The 17381-nt window shown below is 47.5% G+C and overlaps 1 protein-coding gene across 6 annotated transcripts in view; it reads left to right on the top strand.

The window, feature by feature from the left end:
- The window catches only part of ANKFY1 (ankyrin repeat and FYVE domain containing 1), a 65620-nt gene extending 48239 nt beyond the window's left edge, over window positions 1-17381 (top strand). For 3 of the 6 annotated variants that reach the window (XM_023746333.1, XM_006105275.3, XM_023746334.1), the window contains 10 exons: window positions 697-815; window positions 1468-1624; window positions 2552-2752; window positions 4407-4583; window positions 8009-8156; window positions 8602-8692; window positions 9308-9432; window positions 11038-11184; window positions 12781-12871; window positions 13414-17381. In XM_023746333.1, the coding sequence (XP_023602101.1) occupies window positions 697-815; window positions 1468-1624; window positions 2552-2752; window positions 4407-4583; window positions 8009-8156; window positions 8602-8692; window positions 9308-9432; window positions 11038-11184; window positions 12781-12871; window positions 13414-13546 (1389 nt within the window). In that variant the 3' untranslated portion in view covers window positions 13547-17381. Of the gene's footprint in view, window positions 1-696; window positions 816-1467; window positions 1625-2551; window positions 2753-4406; window positions 4584-8008; window positions 8157-8601; window positions 8693-9307; window positions 9433-11037; window positions 11185-12742; window positions 12872-13413 lie in introns of those variants that run through there. The other 3 variants (XM_006105274.3, XM_014447458.2, XM_023746332.1) reach the window with 2 other exon arrangements.

Here is a 17381-nt window from a genome sequence, read left to right as displayed (position 1 = left end):
CTGCCAGGTAACAGACTGAGCCAAGGACGAGCAGTAGGAAATCACACTAGAGAGACTTGCAGTTCAGCATGGTCTCGGATGACCCATTTTTTAGGCTGCTTGTATCAAGAAAACTGCCAAGAAGCAAGGGTTTCCTCAGGAATCTGCTCTGAGGTGGGTTAATTTGATGTGGGCTACCCTGGCTGTCACCAGAGTGACACATTCCCAAATCTCAGTTTTGTCTCCCTGTTCAGAAGATAGGCCCCCAAAGCAGAGGTAACTCTGGAAGTTATTAGCTTTTTGAAGAGCCTGAAATGTGACAATAAGGCATTTGCACCTGGGGGCTTTACCCAGTGGTTACTGACTTTCCCTGTTAATTACAGGTGGGTGTTACTGGGGGCATGCACATGTGCTCGCGTTCTATTCCTTGTGTGTGTTTTCTTTTCCTTCTAGAACACAACTCAAGAGGGCACTAATTAAACATATCTCTCATATTTCCTAAACACATCACTTCAAGGACTTGTGCACACTTGCACAGAGCAGGTTTTAATAATTGTTTGTAAATCTGATGAATGATTCAGATAAAAATCATTATCAGTTAATTATCAACCGTGTCTTGCCTGAAAATGAATCTAATGATGCGCATAGAGCTCCAAGATGGTAATGAAAATGTTGGCCTTTTCCAAGCAGTGTTGTGAGTAACGCGTTTTTCTGCAGGTCAGACATGGCTGTGATTCCACGTGCTGGGGCCCGGGACCTAGCGGGTGCCTTCAGACACTCCTGCACAGAGCCATCGACGAGAACAACGAGTCCACCACCTGCTTCCTTATTCGCAGGTCTGAGAAGACAAAGTATCTCTCAAATCTTTTTTATTCAGCAAGACTATTGGCTACAGTCTTGTTGGCCGGACTCTCCTAATTAAGGCTATCAGAGGGTCACTGTCTGTCAAGTTAAGTCAGCCAAGAGATGTGACTCATTTGTGAGGAAAGGACCTTGAGTGCCCAGATCAGAGAATCTGCTATCAGCCTCCTGCAGGCTGTCCACAGTCAAATCAGGCCAGTTTACACAATGAAGCCAGGAGGCTCGGGGGTGGGGGAGGGTCGCTGGGAGACCAGATGGCCTCTTGCAGGTCCCCCTCAAAGATACATGAGCCATAACAGGCTCCATAGCTTCTTAGAACAGGCTGTGTGGGAGGCAAGTCATGCAGGAAACCTGTAGAGTAGTGGTTCTCAAACTTTAAGTGCATGCAGCTCCCCTGGGGGGATGTATAGTTCTGCTGCCCAGGCTGCCCTGTCCCCAAGACCAGTACAGAAGAATCTGTGGGAGGAGGACCCAGACACTGACATTTAAGGCCAAGGACAGCAGTCCCTGGCGCGGAGCTTTTTGTTGGATTGGACAGGGCTGCTGCTGGGTACTTACCTGCATGCCTGGAGGCTGGGTGGAAGCTTGGCACTTGAAGCCTTCCTTTCATTTCCTCCTCCTCTTCAGCGGCTGCGATGTGAACAGTCCCAGACAGCCCGGTGCTAATGGAGAAGGCGAGGAAGAGGCCAGAGACGGGCAGACGCCCTTGCATTTGGCAGCCTCTTGGGGACTGGAAGAGACGGTCCAGTGTCTTCTGGAGTTTGGTGCCAATGTAAATGCACAGGTATGGAGAGTCTCTCTTCTCTAGGGGGAGTGTTGGTAACCCCAGGATTAGGGAAAAGCTCCTCTTTTGGCAAAGGGGCCTTGCAGATTCTCAGTCCCGGGTCTGCTTTATCACAAATGGGGCTAAGCTGCAGACAGAGGAAGAGACTAGCCTGCCTAGTCACTTTAATGATTTCACGTCTGCTTTGTGCCTTGATCCTTCAACTTGGCTTAGCCTCCTATCCCGGCTAGTTAAAGATTTCCATTCAGAGTTAGTTCTACTCCCAGGCTGCATACACAGTCCCCAACTCATGATGGTTGACTTAATGATTTTCCAACTCTATGACGGTACAAAAGTGATACGCATAATTTAGTAAATTACGTGAGATTGTGTGAGATTATTTTGCCCAGTTGTAAGCTAAAGTAAGTGTTCTGAGCACATTTAAGGTAGGCGAGGCTAAGTTAATGGTGTTCTGTAGGTTGGGTGTGGTAAATGCATTTTCGACTTAAAAGATATTTCACTTATGATAGGTTTATTGGGATATAGTGCCACTGTAAGTTAAGGAGCATCTGGACAGTGTTCAGTAAAATGTTCCAGTAGTTCAACTGAGCATCTCTGAGTCATATTTCTTGATGCTTTTCAGCGTTCTAGCCTATGAACATTTATGTGGGCGGCCCTGTAGTCAGTCAGAGAAGGAGGGTGTAACTTGGAAGGGAGTTTGACTGCAGATCTTGTAAACAAGTGTGTGTGTGCCCCTAGGTCACTGGGGCAGGGGATGGGGAGTGGCTTTTAGTTGGCTCTGCTTGGCCTCAAAGTTGATTTCAAACACTGGGTGGCAGTATTGATTCTGAGAACCAAATTTGGTTTAAAAGTTATCCCCCTTTATATTTTAAAACCCTGAGTTTTGTCGTTGATTTGAAGATTGAAATCTGTGCCTTGTCCCTGTAGGATGCAGAAGGAAGAACGCCTATCCATGTGGCCATCAGCAACCAACATAGTGTCATCATTCAGCTGTTGATTTCTCACCCTGACATCCACTTGAATGTCCGAGACAGACAAGGGCTGACCCCTTTTGCCTGCGCCATGACTTACAAGAACAACAAGGCGGCCGAGGCCATCCTGAAACGCGAGTCCGGGGCTGCAGAGCAGGTGAGTGACCAGCACCCAGCATTCTCTACGGTGTCCTGAGCAGGGCAGAGCCTGTTCCATGGAGACTAAAGATATGTCTCCAGTCATATAGGTCTCTTCTGTGTAAAGACATTGTTTTGAAATTATACTCCCCTTTCTTAAAACCTGACCATTTAGATGTCCTGTCAGTTCTGTCCTGTGTGTCCGCCACATAATGGTGTCACGTGCAACTGAGCTCACTCTTTGCCTTTGCTTGCTTGTTTAATTGCTCTAGTAATGAATATGTTTAAGAGATTGAAATTGACTTGAACTTTTGGTGTGATTTGGGCAACTTTCTGCGTATTTTAGAGGAGTTAAGTTATCATTCCGCTTAGCAGGCTCAGTTGTCCTGTTCTTTCTGGATGGTGAACTGTTGACCTGAAACAGCAGATTGGGTGGGAAATGACAGCAGCAACTGATCTGAGGCGGGAGCTGGGATGGGTTTTTTTGAGTCTCTATTGAGCACTTAGGATACTGCCAAGATGTTGAGTAGCCATTTATGAAGGTAGATGGAAACTTGGGACCTTGCAACAATCTAAGATAGTTGAAGACTGTAGCTTGGTGTTCAGACTTCTGTATGTCGTGTGTCTTCAGCATTTACGTAGCTGTGGGTGTATCGTGCAGGTTGCTCAGCTATGTAAAATGTGCAAGAATGGACAGTCATCTCACGTTTCTTCTCAGTCTAGTGTGAAACTGGTACTGTTGATCAGAGCCTTTTGCAGATACATAGCTGTGATACCAGCATATACTGTGGAAATGTGTTAGGGACTGTGCTGTGTGTGTGCAGCATGTCGGAGTCTCCCTCACTTCTCATTGAGCACGCATACTGATGTGGCAGCTCTTACAACTGCAGGACTCTCTGTAGTTTTTTTAAATTGATTTTTTACAGAAAGGAAGGGAGAGGGATAGAGAGTTAGAAACATCGATCAGCTGCCTCCTGCACACTCCCTACTGGGGATGTGCCCGCAACCAAGGTACCTGCCCTTGACCGGAATCGAACCTGGGACCCTTCAGTCCGCAGGCTGACGCTCCATTCACTGAGCCAAACCAGTTAGGGCAGGAATCTCTGTAGTTTGATTTGAGTGAGCTTTTGTCTGCTTTACATCATGAAGCAAAGTCTGCGTTATACTGTTGGCTGCCTCCCCAATATGTACTGTCATCCTATAGCTCTATAAAAGAGGAAACTTTCTGAAAGTTTCTGAAGATTTGTTTGACTGTTTGGGGTCAGGCTGGCATTGTTGCTGTGGTGCTAGGATGCTGAGTGCCTGTTTTAGCCAAAGCAAGGGGCTCCCAAAGTTAACCTCCACCCTTGCCTTTCCCTGATATTGCAGTGTGTTGGTGCCTTCCTTTCCCTGTCCTTCAGGTTGTTTGTTTCTTGGCTTTCCAAGTCTAGCTCCTGCGGTGCAAGGGCACCAGCACTGCTGGGCCAGTGCAGTGGCTGCCTTTCCCTGCCCGTGAGGATGACCATGCACACACGGGCATGTGCACATATATGTCGAGTGGTCTGCTTGGGGTGGGGCCTTCCTGGAACTGAGGGAAGGATACCATGACTTCTCCAGTGGTCAGAGCAGCCTCAGGTGCTCGAGGAGCCACTCTGGCATGGGGGAGCCCACTCACATTTTGGTTCTTGCCTCAGGTGGATAACAAGGGCCGGAATTTTCTTCATGTGGCAGTTCAGAACTCTGATATTGAAAGTGTCCTGTTCCTGATCAGCGTCCAGGCTAATGTGAATTCCAGAGTCCAGGATGCTTCCAAGTTGACCCCTTTGCACCTTGCTGTCCAAGCAGGCTCAGAGATTATCGTCCGCAATTTGGTAAGTGTCGCCGAAACATTACATGAAACATGCAGACAAAGCATGTGGTAGAGTGTGTGCCAAATCTCTCATCATAGGTGTTTTCCAGTTACTGTGAAAGGCCAGTGCGCATTTGGGGAGTAAGCCATGTGCCGGAGAAGCAGGTGTATCAGCATATCCTAAGTCCCAGTGGGCTGCTTGGGCAGGCAGGTGCTGAGTGAGGCCACGAGAGAAAGCAGGATTTGGGTGGCAGAGGTGGTGGGAGCATCTAGGGAAAGGAGATCCCCTTCTGATTGCTTGCTCTGTGTCAGGCGCTCAGCTGGGGCTTTCTGGTGTGCGTGTGTGCACGCGCTCTCTCTCTCTCTCTCTCTTTTTTTAAGTGAGGTATAATTAATATATAACATTAGTTTCAGGTGTATAACATTGATTTGATATCTATATATGTAAAAGCCTAAGTGACCAAACGACCAAATGACCTGTCAGCCAGTCGCTATGATGCGTACTAACCACCAGGGGATAGACGCTCAACACAAGAGCTGCCCCCTGGTGGTCAGTGCGCTCCCACAGCAGGAGCGCTGCTCAGATGACCAACGGGTGCCAGACTCTGGCGAGCACAGCTGGGGTAGCGCGAGCCTCTCCCGCCTCTGTGGCAGCACTACAGGGCAGTGGCAGCACTACAGGGCAACAGCAGGCGCAGCAGGGCCCAGGATGAGCGGGGGCGGCACAGAGCCTGGCCCAAGCTCAGGCTCCTCCCCCAACACCTGGCGTCGCCACTACTACATCCCTTGGGGGAAACTGGCAGTCCGATATCCCCCGAGGGGTCCCGGATTGCCAGAGGGCGCAGGCCAGGCTGAGGGACCCCACTAGTGCACGAATCTGTGCACCAGGCCTCTAGTTTGTATATATTGCAAAAGGGTCACCACAATAAGTCTAATTAACATCTGTCACCATATATAGTCACAAAAATTTTTTTGTCTTGTGATGATGTCTTTTAAGAATTACTCTTTGGAATTTTCAAATATACAACAGTATTAGTAACTATAATCACCATGCTATGCATGACATCCTGTAACTTACTTCTTTTATAACTGTAAGTTTGTACCTTTTGAGTCCCTTCACCCATTTTGCCTACCACATCCTCTAGCAACTACCAAAATCTATTCTCTGTGTCTATGAGCTTGGGGCTTTTTTGTTCATTTTTTTTAAAATTCCAAATATAAGTGTGATCATAATGATATTTGTCTTTCTCTCACTGACTTAATTCACATAGCATAATGCCCTCACTGTTCATCCAAGTTGTCACAAATGGCAAGATTTCATTCTGGTTTTGCTGTTGTTTTTTTGTAAATTTTTTTAGAAAATATGTTTTTATTGGTATCAGAGAGAGAGAGAGAAATGGAATTATCAGTGATGAGAGAGAATCATTGATTGGCTGCCTCCTGCACATCCTCCTGGGGATTGAGCCCTCAACCCGGAATCGAACCATGACCTTGTTCATAGGTCGACACTCAGCCACTGAGCAACATTGGCCAGGATCATTCTGTTTTAATGGCTGAATAGAATTCCATTGTGTGTGTGTGTGTGTGTGTGTGTGTGTTGTATATCTATAGTATACAGTCAATATATACACACTATATATAATATGTATACATACACTGTATACATGCATGTTGTATGTACATGCACACCATATCTTCTTTACCCATTCGCCCATGATGGGCACGTAGGTTGTCTCTGTATCTTAGCTATTGTAAATAATGCTGCAGTGAACATAGGGGTGCATTTCATCAGTCCGTCTGCCACACTGAGAGCCTAGGGAGGTTGGAGGGTCCCTTCACCAAGGTCATGCCTCTGCCTTACCAAGTCCTGAGCTCACAGTGATAGGAGTAGAATTAGCAGATCTTCCAGTGACCATCCAGTCCTTTGTTTGTGAATTGGTACAGCTTAATGTTAGAACCTATTCGCATTGCATAATGCCTTTACCCAAACTCTCCCCTCCCCCAGTTAACCAACCTAGGGTTAGCTATGATCCCTAGCACTTGTGACCATGAATACCCCTCTGTGCTATGTCCTGTCTGGACCTATGACTGACACGACTGGGTGCCCAGAAGCTGGTTTGCCTGGGACTGGAAAGTCAGGGTGAGAAGCAGAGCAGCTAACCAGTGTCCGGGGTTTCCCAGAGGCAGAGCGCCTGCACACAAACAGGAACTAGGTGCCTCAGCCCTCAGGGGAGCAAACACCTCTGACTGCAAACTGCAGATCCTTTTCTGTTAATAGCAACCGTCTGTGAAACTTTGTCAGAAAGTGGATTCTGAATGAATTTCAAATACTAAACTAACAGATATTACTTAAAGCTCCTTCCTGCCTTTGATTCTGTCTTTTTTGTTATGGTCTTTCTTTTAGAAAATAATATAAAAGTAGTACATGCTAGCCCCGGCCAGTTTGGCTCAGTTGGTTGGAGCGTTGTCCCATGCACCAAAGGGTTGTGGGTTCTATTCCCAGTCAGGGCACATACCTAGGGTTTGGATTCAATGGCAGGTCGGGAGGTAACCCATCAATATTCCTCTCTCTCACATTGATGTCTCTCTCTCTTTCTTCCCTCCTCCCCTCCCTCTCCTTCCCCTCTTAAGAAAAAATAGTACATGCTTATTGTGAAAAACTTAAAGCATATAAGGATATAAAGCAAAAAGTATCTCTCGAACCCTCAACTCTTCCTCTGAGTTTGGTTTTTAAACACCTTCAGTTTCTATGTTTATGTTTGAATGTATATATGTTTCTCTGTATCTCTCCAAATGAATAATACTATCATACTGTCTCCTAATTTGACTTTTTTGTTTAAATATTTTAATACTTTATTTATTTAAAAATATATATTTAAAAAAATAAAAATATATATATTTTTATTGATTTCAGAGAGGAAGGGAGAGGGAGAGAGATAATAGAAACATCAATGATGAGAGACAATCATTGATTGGCTGCCTCCTGCACCCCATACACTGGGCCCACAACCTGGGCATGTGCCCTGACCGAAAATTGAACCGTGATCTCCTAGTTTGTAGGTCGACACTCAACCACTGAGCCATGCCAGCCAGGCTATATTGTCATTTTCATAACTAAATCCTATTTGCAATCTGGTTTTACTTTTCTAAATAACGGACATCCTTAATAGTGAACATCATTGCAGTCTTGTATAATTTTATGTACTGATGTTTACAAGTAGAAATTTCTGTGTCCAAAGGAATGCCTTTTTAACATTTTGATGATTGTCGGTTTGTCCTTGGGGCAAGTTTGCTGGCTTATGCCAGGAGTGTGTGTGAGGCCCTATGCTCCCAGCTTTGCTAGCAGGATAGACTCCGTGGATGTCAGAGTCAGGCAGGCTTGGCCCCCTTAAGTGGGACTTTGTTTGGTTGTGGCAAAGAGGCTGCTCATGTAATCAACTTCAACAGCTTCTTGCAGGAGCCAAAGTGAATGAATTAACCAAGCACCGCCAGACCGCCCTCCATCTCGCTGCCCAGCAGGACCTGCCCACCATCTGCTCGGTCCTCTTGGAGAATGGAGTGGACTTTGCTGCTGTGGATGAGAATGGAAATAATGGTAATTCCCAGCCGTTCCCCTTTGTCCAGTGCTGAGCGCCTTAAGCAATCCCTCCATTCTAGGGGTGGAGGTGCCCTGCACTCTTGGATCTGCTCCCCCTCAGGGAGGCTGGCTTTCATAGGAGCAGAACATGGCAGGGAAGGCTCTGAGCCAGGCACCCAACATGCCACTGTCCAGGCTCTGGGCAGCCTATGATCTGAATGGTAATCCCTGAAGCCAAAACCATTAAAGCTCATTTTTGGGTAACTGTGGAAGCAGAAAGCAAAGTCTTGTAAGGTTGCATTTATGGCTCTTTCTTGGGGGTGGTGAAGACTGGAAAGGATATGAGTGGACCGCGGCTGCTCTGTCTGCGTCCCTTTTAGAGCAAGGTTTGTGAGGGTGAGGAACAGTCAAGATTCCCTGTGTGTGCTTCCGGGCTTGCACAGTAAGAGGCTCTATTCCCTAGCTCTTCATCTCGCTGTCATGCACGGTCGACTCAACAACATCCGGGTCCTCCTGACTGAGTGCACCGTGGACGCCGAAGCCTTTAACCTAAGGTGAGTGTGCGGTGAGTGTGTGTGGTCCAGAGCAGAGGCCAGTGCGCCACATGCCTGGCTGCCCCTTGATGCTGGTGGTCAATGATGCCTCGCATTAGCCCCCCCCACACACAGCAGAACTGGCCACTGTGGCACTGGACCAGGCTTTGGTACCCTGGAATTTTTCTTTTTGAAGAATACTTTTTAGAAAAACTTTTATGACCTACTAGAGGCCTAGTGCATGAAAATTCGTGCACTCAAAGGGGGAGCGGGCCTAAGCTGCAGTCTGGCCTCCCTCTGTGGGAGATGACCAGGTAGCTGATCAGGGGACAGTGCTGGTCAGCGCGCACCCCCCCCCCCTGCCCTCGCCCCTCCACCATCGCTGGTCACTGCCACTTCCCCCCACCATTGCTGTCCCCTCTCTCTGCCTGCTGGCACATGCCTTGGCTGTCCTGATGCCGCCTGGTCACTGGCCCATCCCTCCCACCTACTGGTCGATTTGCATATTATGCTTTTATTATATAGGATTATGTGTTTTTTGATTTGTCCAGCATCACAGAGTTCAGAAAATCCCATTTCTTTTCTGGATGATGGCTGTGGCAGATACATACCTAACTTTTCCACTTGTTTTGTCAGAGGCCAGTCGCCACTGCACATTTTGGGACAATATGGCAAAGAGAATGCAGCAGCCATCTTTGATCTCTTCTTAGAGTGCATGCCTGAGTATCCTCTCGATAAACCGGATGCAGAAGGAAACACGGGTATGTAATGAGCTGTTTGTGTGTCCTGTCTCCTGTATTCCTTGCTTCCTGGAAGAACGAGAGCCCAGGCACACATGTTGCTATGTAAGTGCTTTCAGCCCAGTGCACTCCTGCTGGGCTCTGAGCATCTGTCACAGACCCTGGCCTTGGATCGGGCAGTGTCTGACTTGAGGCACAGCACATGATGTGTGTCTGCTTATCTAGTGCTCCACAGCCATACCCTTGTCCAAGCAGGCCCGCCCACTTGTTTTTGTTGCCCTCATGTACCTCTTATGTAGGCAACAAGGGCCCTTCCCAAGCTCCCATATGCCAGGAGAGAATAAAATATAAGCACCTCACAGATGCTTCATAAGGAGGAAGTGGGCTACACATGTGCTGACATGCTTTGGGAACGCGGCAAGTTATATACAGATAAGGGCTGATATCTTATTGAGGGGGTTTGAAAATAGGCCTCTCTCATGGTGTTGCTCTAGCTACGAACAATCGCTATATTAATTTGTGTAGCTTTCAAAAATATACATATACTTTGACATTCATTTTCTTGTTGAACACCCACAACAATGCTATAAGATAAGCAGTACAGTGTTCCCCCATTTTCAAGTAAGGAAACGACGATGAAACCCAAATCTCTCCTTCCCAGTGCAGGGCTCTCTGAGCACTTCCTGCTGCTGTGTCCCATTCATTGCCCTCAGGCCAGACAGCGTCTCCATGGCTTTGGCACGATGCATCACCAGGGGTGTCCTGAACTTTAGCACGGGACCAAATATCTTGTCACCAGTCCCTGGCCTTGGGGAGAGTTCTTGGCCTTGATCCACAGCGTGGATTTGAAGCCGGCAGTGGTGAGCCCGAGCTTCCGAGGAGCCGGCCCTGGGAATGAGCTGTTGGGCCCAGCACCTGCTCCGGGGAGCACCGTCTTCCAGGAGCAGGAAACAGGCAGGCAGGCACTGAAGTACACAGCAGACCTGGCTATAGATACCTCGCTGTCATATTCCAGCAAGCAATTCTGGGTAAACTTTGCAAGTTCTCTATGCCCATTTCTTCACTTCAAATAAAAACCCTTATCTTACTGGATTATTGAGAGAATTAAGTGAAAGAATTGAAGTGTCTGGACAGGTAAGCGAAGGGGAGCTACAATTAGCTGTAATTGTTAGTAAAAAGGGCCAGCAGGAAGGCTGGGTCAGAGCCTGGTTCCACTGGGCCTGCGCCTGCACCGAAGAAGGGCTCCGGGGGGTGGAAGAACTTTCTGGAATATGTTCCCCACACGAATGTTTCTCTGCCTGTGTGCCTGCCTCCCGGGTCTTTAGATTCAGTTACACTGTGTGAAAGAGCTTTGTCCTCCTGGTGTTTCATGCCAGGGGAGGCGGCGGAGACAGTGTGTGCTTTTCCATCAGTGTCTGTCCCCCTTTAGTTCCTGCAGCCGAAGCTCCGAATGGGCAAGGGGGTGTCCCTGGAGCTGGAGCTGCGCTGGCGTCCCCTGGCTCAGGGCCGGGTCCTCGGTGAGGGTCTCACTAGCCACAGGCCTCCTCTGTCTCAATGGGGCTGTCCTCCCTCAGCTGCCCTCTGCCAGCCCTTTGGGAAGTAGCCCTACTGTGTTTTGTTTTCCAGTGCTGCTGCTAGCATACATGAAGGGGAATGCCAACTTGTGCCGTGCCATCGTCCGATCTGGGGCTCGCCTCGGGGTGAATAATAACCAAGGAGTCAACATTTTCAACTACCAGGTTGCCACCAAGCAACTCCTGTTCAGACTGTTAGGTGAGAGGCCTACTTCCCGCCCTTGTCCTGCGAGCACAGTGCAGTGCTGAGACTCTAGACGTATTGGAGAAATGTGCGTTCCTAACGACTGGTTCCTGAATAAGCTGTTTTCCGGGCACCGTGCGGGACTTTTTGTGTGCATGCCATGAAGGGCCTTCGGGCCATGGGGGGAGGGTCACCATTAGTCTCTTTCAGTGCTCGCCTTGGGGCCCCTGTTGGTTTCCCACTCCCCTTGCTACTAGAGCTCCCTAAGCTCCAGGCAGGTCCCCCTTCCTTGGGTCCTGGCTGCTCATCAGCACCTTCATCCTTCGGCTGATTCAGACTCTGCCTCCTTCAGAGTAGCTTCTGCTTTAGCCCCACTCACTCTCCATTCTCTGTTTCTGTTTCCTTCTGTGAAGAGGAGTTCTTCACTCTTGATTCTTCAGTACTTGTTCTTCCCCATTGATGAGGCAGAGAGAATCAGAATGCTTCCAGTGCCTGCAGGTCACTGAGCTGTCATCACCCACAATGGACACAGCACAGGGTTATTAGCCCCATAGTATGGGCAGAGGAATGAGCTCAGAAATATTTAGTAGCCCGGCTGGCGTGGCTCAGTGGTTGAGCAGCGACCTATGAACCAGGAGGTCGGGATTTGATTCCCGGTCAGGGCACCTGCCCGGGTTGCTGGCTTGATTCCCAGTAGGGGGCATGCAGGAGGCAAGTGATCAATGATTCTTTCTCATCATTGATATTTCTCTCTCCCCCACTTTCCCTTCCTCTCTGAAATCAACTGTATATATATATATATATATATATATTTTTTTTTTAAAGAAATGTTTATTAACTATCGATTTTGATATAAGTGATTTACCCAAGGTCACAAAGCTGATGTGTAGCAGAGCCAGTGCTAAAGCTGTGTTTCTGTGATGCCTGGTCTACTGTTTACATGCACTTGGTTGGCCTTTTAAGAGCTCAGAATAGGAGTCTAATGCAGTGTTGGCATGTAGAGGTGCTTGATAATGAGTGATTCGTGTGCTGCCTCCTCCCTGGGCACTCAGTCTACTGTGTACAAAGTACTCAGGCAGAGCCTGGCGTACAGCTAGTGATCACTAAATGAATACTCATGATTATTGCTGCTATCTACACTGATAACCCCCAACCCAAATGCTCCACAGCCTCTGCAAACCCAAGACCAAACCCCTCATCTGTCTCCTTCCTGCTCCCCGCCCCCCCCTCAGTCCCTGCTGCTGTTTACTCACCAACCCTACAGATCCTTCGCACTCAGTGTCTCTTATCTTGGTCTCCTCCTCCCTGTTCCCCTTACCATGTGGTCCCTGCTCTCTCCTCACTGTGCCTTACACTCCAGCCATGCATTTCCCCACAAACACTGCAGTTTCGCTCCCTGGATACCGTTTCCTTCTCCCCAGCCTGCCTGGTGGTGCTGGGTCTCCATATTCTCCTCTGTGAAGGCTCCCTGACCCAGTTAGAGTGTGTGGCTCCTTCGTCCCTCGGTCACTCCGCAGCGCGTTGTTTACTGTTTCCCTGCTCCTTCTGGAGCTCCGCATCTTGCCTGGCACAGTTGCTGTCTGACAGGAGCATCTCCTGCCTGTGTTACAGATATGCTGTCCAAGGAGCCGCCCTGGTGTGACGGCTCCAACTGCTACGAGTGCACTGCCAAGTTCGGAGTCACGACTCGCAAACATCACTGGTGAGACCCTGACCAGAGAAGTGAGGGGACTTCTGCTATTGTCACTGCTCCTGCCTTTTTCCATAAGCCATGACCTTGCCAGGGCCCTGCACTCTCCTGGGCAAAACTTGACCCAAAGGAGGGATGTGAGGGCAGGACTGCATACCTGTATTGATACAGGGAGGGCAGGGGAACTCAGACTGCTGTCTTTCCTGCTGAGTGCTGGGCTCCCAGGTCCCAGGGAGCCTGCCTGGCCTGTGTCGCCTTTGCCAGGCTCTCTGCTTGTAGCAGAGCTGAGCCAAGTTACTGCCTCCTGGAAGGTGTGATCCCAAGAATGAGGGGCTATTTCCAAGACAACAAGATGGTTCTTTGGCTGTTTGTTGCTGAGTCTCTCTTGATTGTTAAAGAAAGAGCCTTCTCCAGAATCACTGTAACTTAACAATTGGATGGAAATTTGTTTTCATGGACGAAAGTTATACGTGCTCTGGTAGAATTTGGCTGGCAGTGTGGCTGTCCCTTGCTCCTCAATACCCCCCTCACACTTCCTTTCTTTGCTTCCACAGTCGTCACTGCGGACGTCTTCTCTGCCATAAATGTTCGACCAAGGAGATTCCCATTATAAAGTTTGATCTGAACAAGCCTGTGCGAGTTTGCAACATTTGCTTTGATGTACTGACTCTGGGCGGGGTCTCTTAGTGAGCCCCCAGGAGGGTCCGGGCCACTTCCCCAGTCTCTTCCCAGCAGCTGCTCTGCTCACCAGGCTGACCCCCAGAGCAGGAGCTGGCCAGCGTCTCCCTGCGGCAATAGACTGGAACGAACAATTAAGGACCATGTGTGATAGATCCCATTTCAGGTGACTCTGTATGATTGTCCGTGTGACTGTGATCGAGTTCACTAGGTGTCTGACTAATTGGACCAGGCCATGAGCCTAAGTGGTAAATGTGATAGGAAGTAGACCCCATTCTGCTAGTGGCATACAAGAACACTTTGAGAACCATTCTCCCTTCCGGCAGCCTAGTGTCCATCTCAGAGCGCTCACGCGGTCTTCCTGCCTGGGCGACTCACGTTCAGCTGCTCCAGGAGCGCTGGCCTTACTCTAGGGTAAGTGGCTTTGGACGTTCCTGCACAGTGTTTTCATAAAGATTACAGGATCCTCTTGCCCTGAAGTCTTTTTCTTTTCTTTTTTTTTTAAAGCTAAGCTGTATTTATAGTGAGCTACCCCTTTTTAAAAAGGTGAAATCTTTCTAAACAGGGTTCAAAATGAGAGCTGAGAAACCGTGGCCTTAACAGCTGAAAGCTTTACCAGTATTCATGCTACTCGGGTGTCAGCAGTGCAGTTTGGGCTCGGCACCTCCTAGCAGCCATCTCCTCTCTCATCTTGCTGTGTCCTGTCTGTGGAGTCCTCACTCTGCCACTAGGGAGTGGTGGAGGAAATGCACTTTTATTGTGCTGCACTTTTTATATAGCTGCATTATTGGTGATTCCAATTTTAAAATCCATATTCAAAAAATACACCCATGCATCAGTGATTCTAATGATCAGCTTTGACTGGACCTCTGCTCACACTAAGTCTTAAAGGGAAACTCCTGCAGAGTACCTTTTGGAGCAAGAGTCACACAGGCCAGGGGATGAGAAGGGGATCTCCAGCCTCAGGTGGAAGGACCCATCTCCTCGACATGAATGCTTCTTGCTGAAACTGCCCCTAGTTATGCTGTGAATGCTGTTGGTCCCAGGTCCCAGTTCTGTGTAGCTTTCCATGCCCCATACGAGCCCACGGCTGAAGGCCCTGGCCAAACGTGTGTTGCCTGGTTTTGGCAGGCTCTGGCGTGGATGCTGAATTGGGCCAGAGCTTATTGGGCCTTAGTCTCTGCTTTACATGTATTAACCCTGAGGTGTTAAACATCTTTTCAGGGTTTGGCCAGTTTTTTAAAAAAGTACTCATTTAGAGAGAAACCTTTATTTACCACTGCTGAAAAAACAAAAGACAACTCTGAGATGAACAATATGTGTTACAGTTACACTCAGAGATTAACAATCTCAATCATACATACTGATTTTTCAGACATTTAATAACCACTACATTTTTTTTGCATTAATGAAGTATGGATATATGTGTAAAGGGACTAAATATTTTTTGCAACAGCCTGCTTGTTTGTTTGTTTGTTTTGGATAGTGGTATGTCCTCTATGTTGCTGTAGATTTATACATTCGATTACTTAAATGTGTGTGTAAATGAGCAGATAAATCAGTGCTACTTTTTTTAATATTTCTGTGATTTATAAGATATATATGCTTTCTATGTTAATATGAGCTTGTGCACAATGTTTAAAAGAAAAATGAGAAGAGTTGGGGACTAAAAGTCTGTGACATGTTTCATATAGAATTTTTATAGAAAAACAACGAGTCTTGGCAAACATGTGACCATGTGAGGCATGGGGTCAGTTTCCATTTTCTGTGGCCTGAGAGGGCCACAAGGAGGTAGGGCGCAGTTGGCTTGATTCTTTCATTGTAAAGTGAGATAGTTATGCTCCAGGTATGAATTGAGGTGGTTGGTCCTTTTTACTTGTTTTAACATTCATGGTGGAGAGAGGAGGACGGGAATTCAATCAGAGATGAGACTGACTGTCCTTCCCCTGCCCTACCATACCAATTTCAATAACAATATTGCCTCTAATTGCACTTAAAATCATGTTTAGAATATGTTGAGTCTAGGGATAGCTATGGTACTGAGCAGCCGTGGGTCAGGGGAACATTTTGTGAGTCTTGCAGGCCTAGGAAAAGCACCTTTCCCCAGCCTAGGACATCTTCCTGACCATGCCAGCCGTCGCTGGGCTCTGCTCTGCAGGTCCCTTGAGTGGCGGCTGCCTGGTGGGCCTGTCCCATTCACTGCCTGGCTGGGACTTGACCTCTCTCAGTCTCCTTTGTGCTCTCCAAGATGACAAGACTTGGCCACAGAACTCACTGGCTGTTCCTATTAAATTTAATTCGTAACTTAAATACTAGTAGCAAAAATTAAATTTTATTCATTTAGAAAGTTGCCAATTGTAAATGAGTAGAACAGGAATAAACTTTACTGACGTATAATTTGCTGCATCAATCAACATTGTTCTGCTGACTTAGCTTTTTAACTGCCTCTTGCTCATCACCAGATTTATTATACAGTGTGTTCTTAACAGTTGTTTTTAAAGATGATGGTACAAACCATGTGCTATATAGGAATCCAATGCCTAAACTAACTTGCTATGATCCTCTAAGACAGAAATTTCGCACAAACTTAAGTGCCTACACGTAGGACTTTTTAATTTTCAGTTATGTTTTTAGTGGTGTCTCATTGAATGATGTATTAGGACATGTGTTCCATCTGGAGTTTGTTGCCTATGCACTGTCAACCCCAATTACCAATGTAGTCGAGGCTGGATTAGATTGCTCAGTTCACCTGCCATGTTCTAAGAGTGGGGTCCCTGTGACTGTTAGTCCTCTACCTCAGAGCCCTGAGTCATTTCTGACCGCCCTGTTCAGCTTCCTCACTCTTCTCCCTGAATGGGGTCCCTGCATGGAACTCAGCGTGCTTGTGGGATCCCCACCACTCCCAACTCATGTCTCCATCTGCTGTATTGAACTGTATTGTGCTGATCTTATCTACAGGCATGAAGTGGAGGGAAAGTCTTGAGAGGGGAGAGCCTTGATCTCCAGGTAGGTTTCTTTAATCTGGAGAAAAAGAACACTGTCGAACTACGTAATGTTTAGACATGAAAGGCAAAGTAATCCCCCTGTGACAGCCTGAGCAGTTAAATGTAACTCCCACCAACAGAGCCACTTGGAGTTCACAGGTGGAAACTGAAAGAGCTCCTGCAACAAGCTTTCTTCCAGGACCTGGGATTGCTTCTCTCAGGACAAGCCCGGAAGATCTGGGCACTGCAAGCCCAGCCCCTCCTAACCTGAAGCAGCAAAGCTCCCACTCCCAGCTGGGGAGAGGAGGCGGCAGAGAGGAAACAACTTCCAAAGAGGTTTGGAAGCCACGTTCTCCTTTTATGGAAGAAATTTAGTGAAGAGCTGATCATGTGATAAGATATTACTAAACACTTACTAAATTCCCAGAAGTAATCATAGATGCCTTAAAGACATTTTTTGGAAGATCATTGCCTGTATGTTTCCTTTTTTGTGTGGCATAAATAATGTATTAACCTGTTACAATTGACAACATTGGTTTTCTGTAGCTAGGAAGTCTCAGGTTGGCAGACTGCTTGACTTAATGGCTTGTCCTTTCTTGGCAGATGTGTAGAGTTGGCTGTTACCAAGGGAGAGGGCAGTAACTGGGCAGAAACTGTAGCCACACATTTGGGTCGATCACCTTGGCTTTCAAGCCGTTGGGGTGCTGTTCAGTGTGGGGTGATGGCATCATATCAGACCATGGCGCTTATCAGCATTGTTTCTTTGGAGTCCGTGTATGGAATGTATTTTTCAAATATTGATATTTGCATTTTCTGTAACAATTCCTTATAATAAAATGAGGTAAAATTGTGCATTTAAA

Source organism: Myotis lucifugus, unplaced genomic scaffold, assembly GCF_000147115.1.
Source record: "Myotis lucifugus unplaced genomic scaffold, Myoluc2.0 scaffold_657, whole genome shotgun sequence".
NCBI classification, from domain to species: domain Eukaryota; kingdom Metazoa; phylum Chordata; class Mammalia; order Chiroptera; family Vespertilionidae; genus Myotis; species Myotis lucifugus.
The sequence above is the reverse complement of the archived record's forward strand: the minus strand, read 5'-3'. Positions and strand labels throughout refer to the sequence as shown.